The following is a 23471-nucleotide window of genomic DNA, read 5'->3' as shown; positions in this document are numbered from 1 at the left end:
GAGCAGTGGAGTGAATCATTGTTTCTGCCCCATCTTTAATGCTGCAGAGCCCTGACGCAGCTAGTTAGACAACAACCTGCTGAACTCTGGTATGCATATGCACATGTGAGAGCTCATGGGCTGCTTACAGTGATAGTGGCTATTTATCAGCCTGATAGGGGCTGATCCGATACTGAGAAACCTCTACCACACAAGCAAAGATCCAGCTGAGGTGTTAAACAGCATAAACAGGGTAATCATTTAACAGAGTATTGAATGTGAGGTCTAGCAGGACTGAGCTGAAGTCATGTAAAATGCTTTCCTAAAATTACAGAAATAAACTCCAGGTGTCTACAGCAGCACACTGCGTTTCTAGCTTTGTTTTGAGAGTCTGGAGATGCAGTTAGGAGAAAACAAGCGTGAAAACATGCATTTGAAAATATCCCAGCAGGAAATGAAATGCAGAAAGCTTTTGTCTGCATACTCATGTGAATGTGAGTGGCTGTCCTTGCTTGGACTGCGGGTAAAGTGAAACATTCCTTTATTACTGGTGGATCCAGCTGTGCAGTGCCTGAGGCCACAATCACACACACAAACACGTCCAGATGGCAGCCACCTGTGCACTGAGGACTCTCCTCACCACCCACTGGAATCATTACTGCAGATTTATGGATTGTGATGGCCAGAGCACCATGTGGTGAACAAGAAATTGCGTTTCTAACAGCTCATGTTTGTACTTTAAACAAACATGAGCAAAGATACAGGCAAAGGTACATACTGTGAGTTCAAAAAGCAGAGATATATATGATGACCTGACGTCATGCCAAGTGTTGTATCTTAAACACTGGTATGGTGGCCAGAAAAGATAACAGGAAATACTAGCTATCTGCTCAGGGGGCACTCGTTTCTAGCCAAGATAGAGGGAAAAAGTCTAGATCTAGAGTTTTCACAGATGAAAAATAAGAACTGTTTGCCAAAAAGCCAAAGTGGGAGAAGCTAAGGGGGAATTTGCAATGTTTACTGACATTTACAGTCACATGGACAGTATAATGTGGCTGTGACAGCTGGCCTGTAAATGAGCAGAAAAAGAATTAAATTTAATATATCTAGCCTACTTTGATCTTGGATTTGGTTAAAACGAGCTTGAAATTCTTTACACTTCAGCAGTGTCTTAGCTATGTTTAGAAAAAGGCTGCAGGCGGGCTTATTTCAAAGAGCTCTTCACATCAAACAAAGTCTTGACTAAGTTTTATTTTCACTTTTGTACAAAACTGAAAATGAGAAGAAAAAAACAAAACAGACAACTGACTGACAGAGGTTTTTTCAGCACAGTGAATGATAGGGATTATATGCATCATCTTTATAACAACATCATACCTCGGTGGCAGGGGTCCACACAGCGCTGCACAGCAGTTGGTGAATATATTGCCATAACTGTATGGGTTATAGTTGTCTTTCCCTCTTTTAGAAGACCATGAACCTTTTATCTGGAGGAGAAGGCACAATGTTATTATCCTTAGTGTCACGTCTCAACATAAAAAAACTGCTAAGTCCTAGTTTTTAAACCCATGTAAAGACCAAATCCACAAGCTTGGTCATATTAGCACCACATGCTAACCAAATGAGCTAACAGGCTCTGCTGACACATGAAGACAAAAATAATTTGGACCTAAAACTGCTTTCTAAAAAAAGCATCAACACATCTTTTTTTCCTGTAAGATTTATCACGTTTGTTTTTTTGTTTGTTTTTTTATGCAAAAAGTTTGCATTAACACTTTATTTCATATGATTAAATATTAAATCTAAAAAAAAAAAAAAAGTAAAATATAGTATGTAAAGCCTGTGCAAGCATTAAGCTTGTCCCAGTCCCCAACTGGATATACAACATGCTTGATATTTTCAAAGAGTCGAAGAGGAGAATTTGGCCCAGTGAGAGGACAGGAGACAGGATTAGGGGATAAAACCCGATAAAAAACGTAAATGTACAGCAAATATATTAGAGAGCATGACATGAGGTGTGTTAAAGGACCAAACTTGCCTACCCCTAAACTAAGTGAACAAAACCAGGAGCTACTTCGATCAGAGTACAAAGAGTGAAAGACTTTCCTATCAATAGCTGGAGCTGCTTGACACAGATCCATCAGATGGGTTGGGGCTTCAGTCTAGCAAAAGAGTTTTAGTGTGAGACGTCTAGTTGCAGATCAGTTATGTAGTGTGAACACACTGACTTTTAACAATACAAGAGAAATCCAACAAAAGTGAAAACCATGTAGTCGGAATGTGGCTTAAAGGAAACAGAATATGGTTCACTGTAATTAATGTTCATACTCACGTCTTCATTGGTGGTCTGGTTGGAGCTGATCAGGTAAGTATGGAAGCCTGAGAGACCCACTATGGACCAGACAGAGAAGAAACACACCACCACCTCCAGCACAGTGTCACGTTAAGGAATGAATTTTCTGCTTAGGTTTTCACTTTGATCCATCTTTACATTTAGAGCCACCGACAATAATGTCATATTGGCTGCCGTATGGAGTTAAGTACACACAGACAACAGGCCGACGGGAAGCCAGTGTGGGCAGAAAAAATGCAGCCGTAGCAGCTAGCATATATTGACCTACAGCCTGAGGGCTGTCCTCCTCTTGCCAATACTTCTTAGTTATTGGTTCATTTGGCCGGGACTGCGGCTCATTTTCTCTGCTCCACATGAAGCACAAAACAAACTGATTCTAACTAAATCTTAACGTACAATTTCTACAAGTGTCATATTTAAAAAAAACATGTCCTAAATACCTGGACACTATGCAGTAATTATTTCCTCAGAGCACTAAATATTTGAAGACGGAGTCAGTCTGTTAAACTGTACTTCAGAGAATAATCATACTCCCATTCCTCCTGCTTTTTGTTTTCTTAAATCACTTCCTCTTAAATAAGTAAGAAATCTGTCACCATTCTTCTAGTTTAAAAGGTATTTACGATACTATCAACTGCAATTCTTCCTTATTAAAGTCCTGTAGGACACACAATGTTATCAGTTTCTCTGACACAAAAAGTTATGTCAGGCAGCCACAGAGACGAAGGACAAAAGTTGGACAGAGTTTGTTTTGAGGTTATGAACTTGGAGTCAATTCATTTAAATTCTAAATCAGTCAACAACTTGGATCAGATGCTTGCAGTATTGAAATGAGAAAAGACATCAAAATATTTTAAAGCACCTTACTTTATAGGCTGCCATAAATAATCAGAGGGTGTTTTATGGTTCTTTTTGATTAAAAGATAAAACAAAACTCAGGCTCAGCTTTCTCTACCAAGCCGTCCGTGAAACAGCCTGCAGTAGGCACAACTTAAATCATGATGTGTATGATTTACAACTAGAAATGGTTTTGAAACTCAACTTTCCTGCAATAACAAAACATTTGAGTTGAGAGGATTTACTACATTCCATGTGATTATCTCTGGTGTCCTGTTCAGACAATAAGCAGTTCTAGGGTGTTTTTGTAATGACTAAAGCTTAAAGGGTTCCCACATGCTTGCCATTTATCTTGATGACCCACCTGTGATCATATCAGATTTCTAATATGACATCTCCAGATGTCATATTATGCAAAGTTACAGCCAGATTGAATCAAAGAGTGGCCTCAACTAACAGCAGCAGAGCAGGTTATACTGCTGAAACAAACAATGTAATCTGCAAAATATGAGCTTTAACAAGGAGCCGTGAACATATAATAATTAAAAGCAGCATGCCAGTCAAGACATTGCGATAAAAAGTAATGGAAAGACAAGCAGACACACAGGTAATTGTCAGAAACCTTGATGTTCACTGTTAAAAATCACATATTAAACTATAAAAAGCCGTCAGAGTTCAGTAAAGGATATCTGGCAGGACTGTCTTTAAGTGCACTGAGGAACCCTTTTTCATGTGAGCCTGTGAAAAGACAAACAGTTTTCATTATATCTCCATGCAGTTCTCTTTAGTATTAGGTGCACACAGTCTCATTTAATGTTGCATGTTGACCTGTATCATACACTGAGTATCACACACTCATTGCTACCCACTGTCAATAGCAGACACTTATATGGGCAACTTTTAATGGTGCTTTTAAACCACTGAAACACTTAAAGGTCTTCCAGGTAGTGGATAAAGTGTCCCCTTTTTTTGGACACTGAAAGAATTATACTATATAAAACTCTTTAAACCTACCATATGAACACAGCCATTGTAAAAAAAAACACAACAGTGAAGGCCTGGGTTTATGGAGCCTGTCAATGGCTGATATATTGCAGCGTGATTCTGACTCATCTTCCAATGGCTAACTGTTGGTTTACCTCAACATTCCCATTTGTGGTGTGAATGCAACCAGAGAAAAAGCCCTTGAAGGTATGTTGTACTTGGCCACCTCCCCAGCCCAATTTCCCCTCAGCAAACCTCCTTTACTGTTTGGCCAGAAACCTCCATTAGTGTCAACATAATAAACCGAGTTAGGCCGAGTGTCCCCACTTCATTTGACATTCCTGTTCAACTTTCAAGTGTGAATTATGGAAGGTCAGAGGTGAATAAAAGACTACAAATTTGGTGCTGGTTAGCTACTGTGTATGTGGCTTTGGGAGATATCTCACTGATGGTCAGTCAGGTGCTGGAAAAATGTGGTGGTAACAAAATACGACAAGGCTTGTACCAGACAAAGAGAAATTACCAAAAGAAATGTAGGACTTTTAAAAAAGTTTAATCAGGATGTTCAGCATCTCTTATCTCTTCTGGTCCTTTAGCCCTTCAGAAACTAATCTTGTCACTTGACCCCAGCATGTGTCAAGCACCTGCTCAAACAACCAGAAAGAAACAATCAGATTGGCATGGTTACATTTTCCTATTGATGAGATAATGAAAAAGCTTTACACCAGCCTGCTTGATCTGATTAAAATTGGACCAATCTGATCTGTCAAGAGGTGTTTTTATTCAAATCTGATTAATAGTGGACAATGTAAACAAAGCTACTGCTGCTATAAAAAGACAGGACAACAGCTAAAAGTGCATTGATCATCAGGCTCAACCAATATTTCTGTCCTGACCCACTGACTATAATTTCATCTTGCACACATGCAAGAACAGGGAGTTGAGCGGCCTGCTCCCGGCTGAAAACATGGCAACGGGCCTGAACGCTGCAGCTTTTCACACCACCCACTTACAGCCTGCTGGCTCCAAACACACTAAGAACACAGCCACAAGGACTATGTGTCTGAACCATGCCTGAGAGCACAAGGCCTCTTTCTCTCGGCTACTTACGTAAAATGATGTGTGTGATGACAAAGGCGAAGATGAAGATAGTGAGGAAGGAGAGGGAGAGGATAAACATGTAGAAGAAACGGTAGTTTCTCCTTCCCACGCAGTTCCCCACCCATGGACAGTGGTGGTCAAAACGCTCTGCATGAAGACAAGATGGAGTAGTTAGTTTGGATGTAACAACACACCTACAAATCTTTTCTTTCATGCCACAGTTATTACTTTGATTAGATTTACTGGCAGAACAAATCCTCTAACGCTACTTTAAAACTTACAGTTTCACACACATGCAGAACCAAAAGCTCGGTCTGTTTTTGTGTCACGATTAAATCATTTCGACAGCACATTGAACTTGGCATCTAGAGGGACTTTGACATTAAGCATTCCTGACAAATATTTTTTGACATTTTTACAGAAGTCCTGGATCTTCTGACACCCACAATAAAAAAATATAAAGTTTCTTTCTCTTCCAAACATTAGATGGATTCTGCATATATCGTGATTATTGATTAAGCTTTACTGGATTCATATTCATTAAACATTTATAGTGAAGTAAATCTTATTTATTATCTGCTTTTCCATTTTAAAATGTTGCGCATCCACCTCATCAATGTCTTCTTATGTGTTCTTTTCCAGTCAGAGGAAGGAAAGGTAGATTTCACCCAGTCTGGTTCTCCAGGTAAAAACTGACTCACTCCCAAACAGGTGAAATGAGATAATTCAGAATTATCATCAAAATATTTCAGTGATGCAAATTAAACTGAAGTTGTATTCTTAAGAAAGCATTTAGCCCATTTCTTAAATGCCTTTATTTCTAAAGAATATAAATACAGATTAAATTGGAAATTTGGAAGAAACTCTTACTTAAAATATTTACCTATGGTGGGGCTGTAGCTGAGAAAATGAAACCGCTTTGGATAAAAGCGTCTGCTAAATGACTGTAGAATAGAATAGAATAAACCAAGAGTGCTGCAGTTTAAAAAAAAATTACAATGTGCCACCATACCACTGTGGATACAAAATTAATCTACACTGGCTGAGAAATCCTTTTTATTTATTCCAAGTCTTGCAGTCAACCAGGTTTTATTGATTCTGGGATAAACAAAGCATGAGATGCTTAAAAACATAACAAGGTTATTTCAGCGCAAAGCCTACAAACTGAGAATGGTGGGAAATTAGGGGAAAGGGGGAGCGTCTCTCTGGAGCTTGTCATAACAATATAGAAATTTTTCACATGGTGCAAAATGGCTATTTATAAAAACTAGCAAATACAGACTGGCATGGCTGGAAAAAAAGTCCTCTGTTAAGACTGAGAAGATCAAACAAGCACTTTGATGGGCCAGCACATAAAGTGGCGCCATTTAGGCCTCAGTTTAAGAATGCTTAAGTCTGAGAAAAGACAAGTAAGAGCAACAGAGAGCATTCCAACAGTTTCCAAAGAGCTGAGAAAGACTGAGAAACAGCCAAAAAGCCAGTCAACCACTTAAATGCAGTATGTATAACTAAGCTCTGGATCACAGTGAAACTGCTTCTTCTCAAATCTACAAAAAAATAATTTGCACTAATCACTCCTTTAAATGAATGAGCTTCCACTGCTTGGTGTCTTGATTTCATCAGCAGTCTAATCTCTGAGTGTGGACTACTTGCTGTGCACAGTGGTATCTACCTAATTAATTAATCAGAGACATTATTAGCTTAGTGAGGTGAAATGACCTGCTTTTGTCTCCACTGATCAATGCCTGATTGAAATGTGTCTGGGAACAGGAGTCAGTCGCCAGAGGGAGATGATAGCTGCTACAAAAGAAACCTGATTACCACAGAAGTCTACCAATGGTCATTCACATGAAGTGACCAACAATCCTAAAAGAGGAGAAAATACTTTTTTTTTTAGAGACGTAATCATGAAAAAGTACTTTTGTAAAAGAAAAAACAACCTATTGACAAAAGTACAGCCATCCTGTTTAACATTTTACGTTAACTTTACATTTCATGAAGCACAAGGAAAAGCAGGAACAGTTAAAAGAAGTAAGAAATGAAAGTTCATCATCACTCTGATGGTGAAAGAGACAAAAAAAAAACTCTTACAGTTTCACAACCCAATATATTCTTATTTATGTGTCAATATTCCTTTGATGCATTTTATTTCTGCTTGCATAACATCATAACTCTCTCAAAGGGATTATTAAAGCTTTATTTAATGTCCTAAAATCAAGCACATCAGAGAAAAGTAAATAACAGCAAAGAGCATTAAAATTAGATGATTAGACTAAAATTACCCTACAAATAAATCACTGCTTTCCAACCTTCAGCTCACACAAACAAGCTCCAGTATTCATAATTATTTACAGTCAGACTTAAAACAGTCAGACCATCGTATTCTACTGTATAAACCATGAAGAAAATAATAGAGCATGACTGCAAGGGAAGTGAAGTGGTGTATGTGTCATAATTCTATGCTCTCATAAGCTTCTTCCATCACTCCTAAGGGGATAACAGTCTTAATAAAAAGGAAGTGACTCTACCATATTCCTATCCTTCACAGCCACGAGGGAAGGCCTATCCATTCAGGCTTCTAACTTATTTAAGAGCATGTTATCCCCCTGGCTTTTACAGCACCACAGGCAGAAAGAACACTGAAACACACCAGTGTGATCTCCAAATGTCATCCAGTTTATTCTTAAATCTGACCATTAAAGATAAAAGGAAAATAAAAAACATGCTTTGGGTTGAAATCATCTGTACAAAATAGTTTAAAAGTGACATATCAAATGTTGAAATGGATTGTTTTTGTCTTTAGAGGTGAGGAACTGAGGAAACCCACCGACGTAATTTGAAAGTGACGTGTTCTCATTTTGACTCAAGTTTTGGGAGCATTTTGTCATATTTGTGTCATAGAACTCCAAATGATTTCAGATGGCGACAAGTCTGGACTACAGGCAGGCAATTTCAGCTCTTGGAGAAATGCCGATGTAAAACATTAAGAACGTTGTTTGGCAATGTCTTCCTGAACTAAACAAGGCCTTCCTTGGCAGCGTTCAGAATTAATGGTGTGTTGACAGATGTGCAGGTCCTTCTCATGCCTTGTTCTTTAATGGTAACCCATGCATTACAGATGCAGACTTTTCAAGTGTGTGCAAATCAGCACATCAAATAATTGCTCAATTCTTTTGAAAAATAATGAAAAATATTTGATTTATCAGACTGCATAGCAGTCTTCCACTTCGCCTCAGTTCATCTTAAATAAGTTCAGGTCCAGTGTTTTTAGATTTTGTTTACACATGCTCTGTATCTAGTTTTGTGGATACAGTAATGAACTGTGTTTACTGGTAGTTGTTTTTAGTGTTCCTTCGCCCACGCAATGACTTCCACCAAATAATTATGTCTGTATCTAAGGTGGTGGCATCATTCTATGTTTATTTACAGGCTTCAAATGTTTCTCTGGATTCTCTCAATCTTAAATATATTTTAGACTGCAGATGATTAAACTGCTAAATTCTGTGCAATTTAACCATAAAAGGTGGTAAATTCTCATAAATAGCTGTAAATCATTTCATATATTTACATGTTGAAGTCTGTCTTTTTTAAACCACATGATGTTAATTACCTGTCAACAATAAACCAAATTAGTTATGAGATGTTCACCGATGTGTTTTTAAGCACTTCACAACTTTTCCAGTATTTTTTTTGTCACTGTCCTGTTTTTTTTTTTTTTACAATAAAAAGAGAAAATAACCTCAGTTCTTTAGTATGTTCTCTTTTACTACTGTTCTTAAATGTAGAGTTTATATGATTTTTATATTTTCCACAGCATCCCAATCTTTTCTTTTGGCAACTGGCTTTTAGACTATTTCAATGTTGGTCAGAAACCAAAAGCTTGACTGGAAATGATTTTTAAAAAAGAGACAGCAGTTACAACTTACATTCATCAGCTGTTCATCACTCCCACCCACCTGCAGGATGGGGAGTCCAACTATGTGTCAGTTGCTCCTTTTCCACTTCCCTCCCATCTGTGGCATGCATTTCTCAAATATCGTATAAACATGATGTTTAAGCCAAAAAAGAAATCATCTGGATTTGTACGATTGCACTGCTTTATTTTTGGTCTGGAAGAGCAGTAAAAGCATATCATGTACGTGCACTGGTGTAAATCTGCCACTTTGTTTCTTTACCCCATGTTTGAGGCAAGATATTTATCAAAGAGTGAGCCTCACCAGGTCCAGTTCAGAATTTGTTTATTCATTTAAAATGCAAACAAAATCCACCTTTACTTAATAACATGCACTGCCTGTTTGTCAAAATGACTGCTCTTCCATCTTTTTGATAGCTTCTTCCTCCCATCCTGCTGGTGTGCATCTGCTGTGTCTGACTACAACCTCTTTTTGTTCCAGTGTTTACTACTTCTTTATCTTTGTATCAAAGTTGTCTACACAGCTCTACTTCTGACAGAGAAACCAACATCAGAAAAAAGTAGAGCTGTCTATAAGCCTCAAAACTCCAATGAAAAAGATAAATTGCACAGATTTGTGTATCCGTATCTGCCTTTTAGTAATTGCCTTGCTGTGCTCTTGACTTGAGGAATGTGGTTATGAAGAACATAAAAACTCAACCCTTCTTTTCTCACACTATTTGTCATCGTTCTCCCCCTGGTCTTTGCATGAATGCTAAATCCTGCAAGCATCTGGTGTGTACTGAATATTTCTTGCAAGTCTGTATTCAATCTAAATAATTAGCTTGGCTTGTGACCTCACAAACAAAAACAAGATCTTTTCTGAATCTGAGTGAATACATGTGAACCCTGAACTAAAGAGAGAGGAGAAGGAGAATGAGTTAATTTTGCTAATGTCTCAAAATACCAAACAGCTACAAACTAATCCCTGGAAAACGATGTAACTTACCCACACAGTTGTCACAGAGGCTGCAGTGGGAGGCACGTGGTGGCCTGAAGATTTTGCACGTGAAGCAATATTTCAGCTTGACTGTCTGGCCGTTGATGACCACCTCCTTGGTCCTGGGAGGAGGCCTGTAGCCTGTGCTGCCATTGGCAACATCTTTGGAAAATCAAAGAGAGGGGAAACAAAAGAGAATCAGTGAAAGAGCTCCCATGCTGTATGGTGCAATAAACTAATGCAATTGTGATGTCAATATTTTAGTGATACAAGAATAGTTTTTCCCCTGGGAAATGTGTAATGTGCACACTAAGAGAAGAATGGAATAAAAGCTACAACATATTTGCATTGATACTATTCTTAAAGAAAGAAATACAGTTTCAACACCACATTGGATTTGCAAAAGTCCGGTTAAATGTTTTACTCTTCACTTCATATGTTAACAATACTCTGTTACAATGCAAATCTCCTTTTTACATTGGAAACTAGAAGCACTCAGACATCACAGACTAGCACCAAGCCATGAGAAAAACCCCCAAAAGCCCAACAGCCCACAAAATTACCAACCATATGCTGATACTCTTATGAATACTTCAAAGAGCTACAAATAGCTACAACAGTCTTGAAGTTATTAAAGAAATTTGCACGTTCTCTAATGGTTGCAATCTGGGTAAGTTGTTGATGTATATAACATCTACATGACATTTGTCATCTTTCGTCAATGATTCTGGGCAACATCTGTTCCCCATTGTAAGGAATCCTTCAAAAAAAATTCCTGGATCCAGACGATGATCTAGATCACCCCTAAAGTGTAATCACTTGTTTCTTATTCCATTTCCTGAAAACTTAATGAAAATCTGTCCATAACTTTTTGAGTTATGTTGCTAACAGGCGATCAGACAGAGTCAAACAACGCAGCTGAAAACATAACCTCCGCCTTGGTGGAGGTAATGAATGCAGGTCAAACAGCAGCAGATGGTCTGTCATTTTAAGCATACAGGTTACTAAAGGCTAACATGTTGGTAATGGACTACAATGAATACTGTGATGCCTTTAAAATATTTTGAACTAAAAAATGCCATAGCATGAACTTTTTTCTTTTTATTCATCCTTTGAATTTGCCATACAGATAAATTTGCTTGTATTGGCTTACATGTTATGTACGTATTAGATCGAATAACTGTGAACCTATGGAAAAAGAAACTGGGAAAAGTGGGCTGACCTTAGGAGCCAGAATAATTTTCTGTGCTATCAGCCCATATTTACAATGAAGTCTGCTGCTACACTGATGAAAGCTTGAACTTAGTTCAGGTATTAACATCTGGAGTTCAGTATGCACTCAATACCACAATACCCAGACTACAATGAAAAGAAAAAAAAAAAAGGATCTGCTCTGAATGGCTTTTAGTTGAGTAAGAAGACAGCAATGACAGACTATTTGGCAAGAATGAGAGCAATAACAGTGATTTTCAGGTCATTATGGTAGAGCCTCTACCTTATCATTGCTCAGCTTGCTTTAAAACACTTGCATATGCTGAGAGTAGGAGATGGTGTGTGTAGGAAGATAATTTTAAGATCATGTTGAAGCCTGTAGCATTGCCAACACAATGGTATATGTGTTAACAAGGGGGGTTAGAGACGGTGAGGCTTGCGTGGGTGTTTGCCATTTCTAAAGGAGGGCAGAGGAAATGCAGTTTTCATCCACTGAATTTGTACCTACTGTGATCAACGCCTACATCATACTTTCTTTTCCCTCCATACTTATTTTATCCCCCTGCACCCTTAATGCACTAGAATGATGGGGGAACTAATAAGTGAAGTTGTGAGTAATTTGGAGGGCCATTTAGATTCTATGGTGTTAAACCAACAGGAGATCTTAAGGTCATCATGGCCCAGCAAAATGAGCTCTTATTTAATGACATATAGTACTTCCAAAGCCTTAGATAAGACCTGTCTTGGGTGTCTTCCGAGACCTCATAAAAAAAATACAGGTAAAAAAAGGTTATATCATTCAGACAGAAACTAGTGAAAATATATTAATGCCAGCCTCCTAGCTTCATTTACTATTTGGAGATAATGGGCATTTTTACTGTTAAAATTTTCTTTTATTAGGCAAAAACAGTAACAGAAGGACAATATGGCCTCAAAGTAATTGCTTCTGCCACTTTTATCTCAATATCAATTAAGCTATCAAATTTATATTTATAACTCTATTTTACGTATTTTCTTTTGTGTATTTTATTTTGTAGTGAATTTATTGACTGCTTTCTCTGTGAAGCACTGTGATGAAAGGTGCTATAGAAATAAAGTACTTACACAGTTCTGGAAAATAATAACAGGTACATAGATTTGTGTGCAGCTGGTTCATCATTTCATGTCTAGTTAATATCAAAGAATAAAAATGTAAAACTTATACTCCTTTTATGTGCCTACAACACCAGCAGAAAAATCATAAAATAATGCATGTTACCCAGTCAGAATAAATAATATGTGACTGTTGTTCACATGTTTCTAAGAGGATAAATGGGACATATTTTCATATGTATGACAGAAAATAATTATACAAACTTTTTCGTAGAACTGTAGAAAAATGACTATATGAATATCAACTGTATCAATCCAAACAGTTAAAGCCAGTATAAACAGTCAACCAAAGCAAGACTACAAATCAAACTCTCAAATCTAATAGAACATAGTATTAAATTAAAAAAGTAAATTGTAATGTAATTTAATGGGATAATCTGCTTCTGTGTGTATTGCAAAAACACCTCTCCACTGTTAGTCCTGCTTTAAATACTGCTCTCTAAATATCACTATTTTTATTAATCTGCTGTGTGATGATACTGCAAGTGCACTTTGGACAGACCATCCACATTCACTCCACTGGATCACAGATGCCTGCAGTAAATTAGTGTGAAAGCGGGGGTGTCAAAGTAGCTTTTCTGCTCAACAAAGCCATTTGTACACTTAGCCATCCTGTCAGCCAAAGCTTTAGCCTTACATCAGTGTCTACAAGGGAGATCCCCCAGAGAGATAGGCCAGGTCTAAGAGCTTGAAGCTATAAAACAAGGCCAGGTTGACTGGGGTTGATGTAACAGCACACACACAGGGTACCCGCTCACTCACCCACACACACAGAGTTAACTGAGGGTTCAATGTCAGCCATACTGTGCACAGTGCTGCCTTGTAAGGTACAAAAGGAGACTAATTACTATCCTGTTGTGTTTGTGAAGACGAGAACAAGAGCCTTTACCGATGAAAAATTCAACTGGAAAACAATGATGACATTCAGAATATTAAAACCAATATGTCAAATGTGCGCCTGTGTGTGTGTTAGCCGTACTTGTAAATGACAGCAGGCTGTTATTGGGAAACAGACCAAAGGTTAGGCATTAAACCAGTACTGAGAAGAATGGTTTATTAAGATACACAAGAAAGGTAATGTCTCATTGTTTTCTTTATCGTTACAGAAGATATAAATCATTGTTGCTTCAGCGAGTAAAGTCTTTCTCTGTATCCAGCGAAGGAAAAATATTTCATTCAATTAAATTCTTAAGAAAATGAGTAACGGTCACCTTGTGAAGCAGATTTTTTTCTAAGTGACCTTAATTTCATGAAAGCAAAGAAAGGTCACACCTGACATTAACCTAAAACAACTGAGCCAGGTGCTAATGTGCATCTTACATGATTCACTCATAAAAAACGATGTGAATACACTCAGGACAGAATGGATTCAGATCCAATCATTCAGACGTTATTTGGAGGTGGTTTACTTTCGCCCCATTTAGCTTAGGAGTGTTCCCAAATAGTGTAACAAGCTACCAAATGCTATCAGAATAGGAGCATCCCTCTATATCTTAAAGAATTTCTTGAAGACTTCTCACTTCAAATTTACTCTTCTCCAACGAGATTCTGCCCTTTAAATTGTTAGACAGGTCTTAACGTTTAATTCTGGTCTTCAATTATTAATTAAATTACACAAATGTGTCTGTAAAGTGAACAAAAAATATGCTTCATTAATAGCAAATACTCCAGGTCTGCATAACATGTTAAATATTTCTCATTTTTTATACTAAATCCAAAGTTGTGTACAATACGAGGCCGATCATAACTAGTATTTACCACACTCTGATACACATAACATTGTACATTTCAATTTTAAAGTATGTTATGACACTTAAAAAAAAAAAAAAAAAAAAGCAGACGTGAGTCAATTAAATGAAAACACTTAACATCAATGACTGTAATCTGTCCAGAACAATATAGTCTTGGACTGAGAGTCCTATGCTTAACACTTTGTACTTTGTCTCTATGGAGAAAGGCCAAGAACATGAAGACTCAGTTCAGTAATTTGGCTACATGGAAGGGACATCTGTCTGAAAGAAGGATGACAGTGAAGAGGAAGGCACAGTCATGACCTGGACGAGGCTATAACAGAGCACTGCAGCTGCCTCACATTGAACATCTAACTGGATAATAAAGCAGCATGAGATCACAGGAAGACATGAAGTTCTTTTTCCTCCCTTTTTCTCTTGTGGACTCCAGTAAAACAGCTCAGTCGCTGTCCCCAGCAGCCCTCTCCGCCACTATAACTTTTCTTATCTTTGTCATACTTCATGTTTCTGTCACTGTAATTCTAACAATAAAGAGAAGAGAGAAAACTAAAAAGTCAAGTTTTTTTTTCTTCAAGCAATTCAAAATGACTGTAAAAGCTGCTTTAAGTTGTAGGACATGTGGATATATCTGAGTCTAAGCTACATGATACTCAATGTTGGAGGCTTTCCAATCAAGAAACTGCTGAAGTGAAGTAAGGATTCACTTCAGCAATAGAATCAAAGTTATGTTTCACACTAATAAATTACCAGCAGCACCTGACAAATTTTAATAAAACACTGCTGGTTAAGGTCAAGTTCCTTTACCAAGGCTTGTAATTGTGGTTGTTTCAATTTAGCTGTCTCCACAACTTTCTATCATTAAATGCAACTTCCAAGCAGTTTCTCTCCGTCTCATGCTAAATTTTGTTATACTAAACCCTTATTGCAAAGCTGTCTTAGTCAGGCATTTAAAACGTATATGTATAAAAGCTCAAACAACAGCTTTTAATACAGCCTTTTTCTACCAGCTAATAATTACTATTCAATAACAATGAAATTAGTGTGACTGCCTGCACTAAGCTGAGGGAAGAGGCAAGAGGTCAATGCAGAGGTTCAAGTATCAGCACCAGCTTTCGATTGGATGGTCATGTAACAGAATAGAGAGCTTGGTACTAAGGGAAACACAAACACAGTATCTATCATTCAAATGGCAAACTGTGTCTCTGCTGCGCCCGGTCACTGTGAGGGTATCTCTAGATCACATCACAGAGTCAATGATATACTCCAGCTGATTTATTTGTCTAATTTCACATATAGAATTGGCGGTCAAGGGTAGGTCACAATCAATAGAGCTCTGTCAGCACAGCAGTACTAGCTATGATGATTAAATTGAAGCATGTTTATTATGTTTACTGGTACTCAACTAAGCAATTTTAAGGGATACAAATACCAAGATGGAAAAAGAAGTTGGAAAAGTCTAAGATTTAAAAGCCCTGTTACAATCTCAATTATTCAGTCAAAGCAATTTCAAAGCTACAAGCTAACCTATGACTGGTTAAATTCAAGAAACAAGTAAAGAAAGCTGTATCTAATTAGATTAAATTGGCTCTCCTTTTAGAGAGTCGCTCTGTCTCTTTGGTAATGAGCTGTGTACTTGAGTTTGGCATCTGAAATAAATTTCTCCAGAGTCCAAACAAAAGATGTCAGCAGAAACGTTTTACTGGGAAAGCACTTTAAAAAGCCTTCACATTTTGTACACTCTATTGTGCTGTAAAATTAACAAACAAATACAATTTTCTCATCAATCTATGATCAAGGAGTAAAGTTTTTTTTTCCCACCCAAAAGTACATTGTCATTGAAAGCAATCATTTTTGAGACATGGGTAGGTGACTTTTGACTTTTGAGTGTTGCTAAATGTGGATTAACATCTCATGTTAAACAACCCAAAAGCAGAATATTCTAAATGTCATAGCATCCTATCCTGATACCCATCATTCATACAGAGCTTATTTTCTCTATAGAGCTGGAGTCTGGCTTGCAGCTTCAGAAAAAAAATCAGTGAGGCTGTCCAGACAATCACCAGCTAGCTTGGATCACATTAGGTGAAAAGAGGAACACAAGCAGTTCTCGTCATCTTTCACTCTGATTACTGCTTCAGAGAGTCTTTTGGATTTGGCAAGTGGTAGCTGAAATGATGCCAGCCTGTCTAGTCCTGACATATTGGGTGAGCAGGCAGACACGCATAGACATCAAATGCAGCACACTAATGAAAAAAAAAACAAAAAAAAAAACAGCTCTCATTTTGATTTCAAGCAGAGATAAACAGCATGCTGTGCTACCTTTCCTGACTTTTTCTTCTTTTCCTTAATAGGTGTTTCAGCTGTGTAAAAGCCTTGTGACAATATGGTGAGAATTTAGATCACAAATAGCATTATATCTTATATGTCTATTTCACTTTTGCAAACATGCTACGTTTAATTTTGCTTGAGGAATAATATGTTTCAAGCCTCCCACTTTAACCTGAAGCTGAAAGCCTCTGGCAGTTAGCAGAGATATCTGCTCATGATCTAGCTATTAGCTTTCTCTTCTGGGATACGGGAGCATGAAACACCTTAATGTCTCAGACTGCACAGACATTGGGCCCGCCAGAGTTTCGTCAACAGATCAATAAGTATGTGTACTGAAAGTAAGCCTTGAAACACTTTGCAGAGGAAATACCGTTAACTATTCATGAGGGTGTTGGGTCACAAAAGGCTCGAGTATTCAGTGAATGAGTGTGTGATATGCATTAATGTGACACATTTCATAAATGCACACATTACATGCTAAATTTAATTAAGAATGAAGACAGTAAATAGCTCATTTGTTCCAACTGAGAGGTCCTGATTTTTGTTTCTACATGATTAATCTTTTGATGGATTGTGTTTTTCAATGCAGATGCAAGTTAATTTAATCTATTCCAGCAAGAAAATGCTAGAAAAACAGCAGCAGCTGACTACTCTGAAAACAAGTTTAAAAAAAAACTGAAAAGACATAGTAGCAACACTGACATGTAAAAGTTATTAATGCTCACAAAACCTGTAAGCTGCTTCGCCATCATGGCTTTCTGCACAGAAAAAAAGACATATTGGTTGAAGAAAGAAATTGTGAATAAGTCTGAGGATGAAAACTAGGAATGACTCATCTTTTAAGTCAGCAGGGAGGGAGTGAAGAGAAATGAGGACCACAGGACAGGAGCATGTGTGTGCATATAAACCTAACACAAACATTAATATGATAGCAGAAACTGAAAAGACCTTCATAACTGATAAAGCAGTGATTAAAAAGCACAAGTTGAGAAAAAGAAGGAGCCAGAAAGAGAAATGGGAGTGCTTGATGAGTTGGGACTTGGGTTGGGTTTGGATGATCAAGTAAACAGCTATTAGATGTGTCACTAATTTCATACTGATAAACAGCACTGCATGCATCTGGACAGAGCATCCAGAGAAACACGGAGAGGCAGACGCCAGTGTTTTAATGGAGACGACATTGTACTCTCTTTCAGACATGGATTGCTTTTTATTAACCCGAAGGCAACTCAACATGGCTGCATCAAGTCTGAAAGGCCATCTTGGCACTTCTTTTTTGACAGCTATCTTAGAAGTTGGACCTCAACACTTTTAATAATACATAAGTCTGAACTGCATTTCACAATTTTCCTTAGAAGTATTTGGTAAACCAGCAAAGCAGTATTTCTACTTTACTATTAAACATCTCCTGATATTATGTCCAGTCCCATATAAAAAGTTACTATTACTGACACAATGGCTCTCTGTCTCATCGCTACATCTGAGACATTTTTAGGTAAATTCGACCAATTCCTGCCTGACTGAAAAGTGTTGGCTACACACGCTGATGAAATATGAGGGATTCCTGCAGTACTGGCAGAACGAAAGAGAGGTCAAAAAGAAAAAGCAACAAAATGCAAATCATTTTTAGCTTTTTTTAACTGTGGGAAAAGGCAGCGATCTTTGCCTTCCAGTGTCTTAAATTGAACGTTTACAGCTGTTAAGTATTTATGTGTCTTTTTATTTGTTTTTTTTTCTCTGTGTGAGAGTGTATGTTCCTGCCGCTGATACAGACCAGGTTTTTTCACATGGAAGATAATGGGACCCATAATGGCACCAACACTAAAGCAGTAAAGCAGCCTTAACGGGAGGCATGGGAATGCATGAGGAGAAATGAACAGTTCTACAGTACATGACAATAACTTTTACACTTAAAACAAGCTTAATTTAATTAACATCAACATTCATGAAATAATTTAATAAAAGCTCAAAATGAATGCTCAAAATGACCACCTGCATGAAGTTTTTTAGGTATATAGTGCAGAATTTTTTAAACAATCTGTATGCATTATAAATTTCTTTACTGAATGTTTCCTCCTCATGTCCTGTCAAAGAAACATTGACAGGCAGATGAAGTCACATGTGCCCTGACTGTCAGGATTGTGTCAAGAGAGGTGATTATCTAGGTCTGCAAGTAGGATTAAGTTTACAGTTTAAGAAGAGATATGACATACTTAGATGTATCTTGAAGTACTTTCCTAGTTTTTCAAAGGGCATATGTGCATTTAAAAAAACAATGTATTTAATGTCCGCATCTCTCAGTATAGCATTAAAATAGTGTTTATAATTATATATCAAGTCTACCAAAGCAGATACTTAATGTTCTCAGCAGTTAGGCAGATGAAAACATCGACATATCCAATGTAAGATAAAACACATCAAATTAACATGATACAGTTTAAGTAGTCTGATGTTATATACACACAGTAAGAAAGAAGATGAAAATACAGATATATTTAATATATTACCATTATGCCTTAAAAAGCATTTATTTTGGTCCTGTTTGTCCATCCCCAGCAGATTCCATTGTAAAGTTAAGTCTCAATCTACTAAACAGTGACTAAACTGGAAAAATGCTCATAACTAATAGGAATAAGATCCCGAGGCACTAAATAAGAACTATTTTAAAAGCAAAGGATTTTATTTTACAAAGGGTCTCTAATTCAGTATATCATTTTAAAACCAGAGCTTATATGGACTCAGACACAGATCAACCAACCAAAACATGAAAACAATCATCTGCAAACTGGAGATTACGGGTGGAAAACAGCCAACTGCTATGCTTGAAAATGCAAAGAACCAAAGCCAGTCTGGGGGCTGGGATGGAGATTTGGGTCAACATCATATTTTCATCCCTAAATTTGTTTATCCTTGGGAAAAAAAAGCATGCCAATATAACATGGTGCTTTTCCACAGTACACTTAGTCCACTGCTCCAAGCTCTCTCTACCTTTCCTCCAAAGGCTTTTAAGTCTCCTAATGAGATAAATTAAAGCAGTCCAGAGTTTGTTTAATGAGGCTTTAATGGCCTGAAGCATGGAAAAGGACTACAGTTGGGAATTAGGAGCTTCACATTCCAAACAAGCAAAAAAAGAGAAAAAATAAATAAATAAAAAAATTAAAGGCGACTTTAAAAATAAGATTTAACAAAAAACTGACAGGGTAAGGGGATGAAAATCCTGTTACATACAGGGTAGAGGATGCAGAGGAGAAAAGACAGAGCGAACAAGGAAGAACAGGATGGGACCCAGACAACAGAGACTGATGGAAATGTTAGCTACATTATTACTGACATTGTTGACCGATGAACTAAAAGTGGTCGGTGGAGAGTGTACTATAATGTTTTACAGATACATGTCCACAGAAATTCATTTGGATCCCATTGTTGTCATCAACAGCGTTCAGACTACGTCAGCAAACCACAATAAATCCAAGAGTGGAAAAGCATGGAGCAGATGAATTACTTCTGGTGACACCCTGGTTATTGTACTGTGAAGGAATGTTTCTGTAGCTTTGCAATAACACAATTACTCTCTTAAACATCTGCTAGCAAACATCTGTCAAAATACAGCAGAATACTTGATAGAAAAACTTGCGTACAAAATACCACAACCCTTTCAGATGCGCTCTCTGCTCACTTTCATCATTTCTAGAGTGACATGACAACTGTGATTTTATTCATATATCCTTTTTTTCTGAATGTCTGTTTATGTCACACTGCTGTTTGTTGCAGCAGTGTGACATAAAATTGCTAGCAAATCACATCAATGACAGACTGAGGCCCTGCAACGTGTGTGTGAAATAGTACAATGTAGAAAAATGTTATAAGTAAAGCATCTCAGAGCTTCATAAACAGATCTGCACCACAAATTAGGGACCACTAGTAATTCAGTTAGTCTACATGAAGTGGCTCCTAATGCACCGACAGTTTAACCTTTCACATCATAAATTAGATTAATTTCTCATGAATTTATGACCAAGTAATACATCAAATGGCTGTAGTGCTGTAGTGAAATAACTGAATCAAAGGCCATTTGGTCAAAGCAGCAGGAATACTTCATCTCCGCCTGCATTTCAGCTGAGACGTCTGACAGTATCTCTAAAGTGGATGGAAGCTAGAACCCCATTTTTTTGTTTAATAGATAAACTCAGACACAGAGGTTTCACAGTTCTACAAAGTAGATCATTATAACGGCTATTGCCTTGACAATGAAAAGATAAATCAGAGGGATTTTAACAGGGTGAACAAAAAGGTAGCACTCTGTCATGCACAGTAAAAGATCGTCTCTCACTTTTAAAATACTAAAATAGTACCAGGTAAAAAAAAAAAATATATATATATACATATATATATATATATATGCTGGCATAAAAATAGAATGTACAGTCGAAGGGATATGATAATATATTTGTTTAATAACAGGCCAAATAATGAAAGTTTTTTTCTTACCTATTTGCCTCTCCAGGTCTGCTGCCTCATCTGGGGTAGCCCTGGGCAGAACCCCAGGGTCACTGAAGCTGGTTCTCAGAAGTGTTCCCAGTACAAACAAAAACAGCACACCTCCTATGACCGGGATGACTGAGGTCAGGTTTTGTGCCAGGTATGGACAACTGGTAGGACAAAAAGAGGTAATGAGAAAAAAAAAAACTAACAAGCAACAGTTAATCAAGAAATGTGTGGTATAATGCCAAACAAGTGGCTATAATTGCACTTACAGTGCATCCGGAAAGTATTCACAGCGCTTCACTTTTTCCACATTTTATTATGTTACAGCTTCATTCCAAATTATATTAAATTAAGCTCTTACCTCAAAATTCTACACACAATACCTCATTATGACAAGGTGAAAAAAGGTTTTTTTTGAGATTTTTTGAATTTATTAAAAATGGAAAACGAAGAAATCACATTTACATAAGTATTCACAACCTTTGCCATGGAGCTCAAAATTGAGCTCAGGTGCATCCTGTTCCCACTGATAAGCCTTGAGATGTTTCTACAGCTTAACTGAAGTCCACCTGTGGTAAATTCAGTTGATTGGACATGATTTGGAAAGGCACACACCTGTCTATATAAGGTCCCACAGTTGACCATGCATGTCAGAGCACAAACACCAAGCATGAAGTCGAAGGAATTGTCTGTAGACCTCCGAGACAGGATTGTCTTGAGGCACAAATCTGGGGAAGGATACAGAAAACTTTCTGCTGCTTTGAAGGTCCCAATGAGCACAGTGGCCTCCATCATTCATAAATGGAAGACGTTTGGAACCACCAGGACTCTTCCTAGAGCTGGCCGGCCGTCTACACTGAGCAATCGGGGGAGAAGGGCCTTAGTCAGGGAGGTGACCAAGAACCCAATGGTCACTCTGGCAGAGCTCTAGCGTTCCTCTGTGGAGAGAGGAGAACCTTCCAGAAGGACCACCATCTCTGCAGCAATCCACCAATCAGGACTGTATGGTACAGTGGCAAGACGAAAGCCACTCCTTAGTAAAAGGCACATGGCAGTCCGTCTTGAGTTTGCCAAAAGGCACCTGAATGACTCTCAGACCATGAGAAACAAAATTCTCTGGTCTGATGAGACAAAGCTTGAACTCTTTGGTGTGAATGCCAGGTGTCATGTTTGGAGGAAACCAGGCACCGCTCATCACCAGGCCAATACCATCCCTACAGTGAAGCATGGTGGTGGCAGCATCATGCTATGGGGATGTTTTTCAGCAGCAGGAACTGGCAGACTAGTCAGGGTAGAAGGAAAGATGACTGCAGAAATATACAGAGACATCCTGGATGAAAACCTGTTCCAGAGCGCTCGAGATCTCAGACTGGGGCGACGGTTTATTTTTCAGCAGGACAATGACCCAAAGCACACAGCCAAGATCTCAAAGGAGTGGCTTCAGAACCACTCTGTGAATGTCCTGGAGTGGCCCAGCCAGAGTCCAGACTTGAATCCGATTGAACATCTCTGGAGAGATCTGAAAATGGCTGCGCATAGACGTCTCCCATCCAACCTGAATGAGCTTGAGAAGTACTGCAAAGAAGAATGGGCGAAACTGCCTAAAGATAGGTGTGCTAAGGTTGTAGCATCATATCCAAAAAGACTTGAGGCTGTAATTGCTGCCAAAGGTGGATCAACAAAATATTAAGCAAAGGCTGTGAATACTTATGTAACTGTGATTTCTTCATTTCCCATTTTTAATAAATTCAAAAAATCTCAAAAAAAAACTTTTTTTACCTTGTCATAATGAGGTATTGTGTGTAGAATTTTGAGGTAAGAGCTTAATTTAATATAATTTGGAATGAAGCTGTAACATAATAAAATGTGGAAAAAGTGAAGCACTGTGAATACTTTCCAGATGCACTGTAATAGTCAGTCCCCTGTCTGTGCTGAGACTGTTTAGAATGATTCCATTAAATATCCAACAGTACATGCAGAGGACCCCAGTGAAAGCATCCTTCACTAGGCTAAGGTGGCAGCGGTTTCTAGCGAGAGTGCCCACCACCAGTGGCAGAAGATTCTAGTAGGAGTATCTATTACTAGACCACAGCGGGGGCAGCAGCTTCCAGTTAGAGCTTTCACTACCAGGCCACATCAGCAGCAGCTTTCAGCCAGCACTCCCACCACCAGACCACATCTCTGCCACCCATGGCCCCCAAGAAAAACTCAGTACCCCCTGATTAAATAGATGACGTCAGAAAGTTGCTTGACTTTCTGATCTCATTGCATCATGGCAAAAAAATTAATTAATTAATTAAAATAAATAAATAAATAAATAAAATAAAGTCTTTTGGAAAAAAGAGGGGATGACCCGGAGCAATATTCCCAGGGTAATGACATTATCATATGACCATC

At 38.0% G+C, this 23471-nt stretch overlaps 1 protein-coding gene across 5 annotated transcripts in view; it reads right to left on the bottom strand.

Annotated features, from left to right (window-relative positions):
* The window catches only part of LOC121630984 (palmitoyltransferase ZDHHC14-like), a 53560-nt gene that overhangs the window by 6440 nt on the left and 23649 nt on the right, over positions 1–23471 (bottom strand). For all 5 annotated transcript variants that reach the window (XM_041971562.1, XM_041971565.1, XM_041971566.1 and 2 more), the window contains exons 3-8: positions 21078–21238; positions 10156–10308; positions 5264–5401; positions 3859–3907; positions 2312–2414; positions 1357–1466 (exon numbers count right to left, since the gene is read on the bottom strand). In XM_041971562.1, coding sequence (XP_041827496.1) covers positions 1357–1466; positions 2312–2414; positions 3859–3907; positions 5264–5401; positions 10156–10308; positions 21078–21238 — 714 coding nt within the window. The remainder of the gene's footprint in view (positions 1–1356; positions 1467–2311; positions 2415–3858; positions 3908–5263; positions 5402–10155; positions 10309–21077; positions 21239–23471) is intronic.

This window comes from Melanotaenia boesemani, chromosome 20 (assembly GCF_017639745.1).
Source record: "Melanotaenia boesemani isolate fMelBoe1 chromosome 20, fMelBoe1.pri, whole genome shotgun sequence".
Taxonomy (NCBI): domain Eukaryota; kingdom Metazoa; phylum Chordata; class Actinopteri; order Atheriniformes; family Melanotaeniidae; genus Melanotaenia; species Melanotaenia boesemani.
Note: the sequence above shows the minus strand (reverse complement) of the source record. Positions and strands in the feature narration are given on the sequence as shown.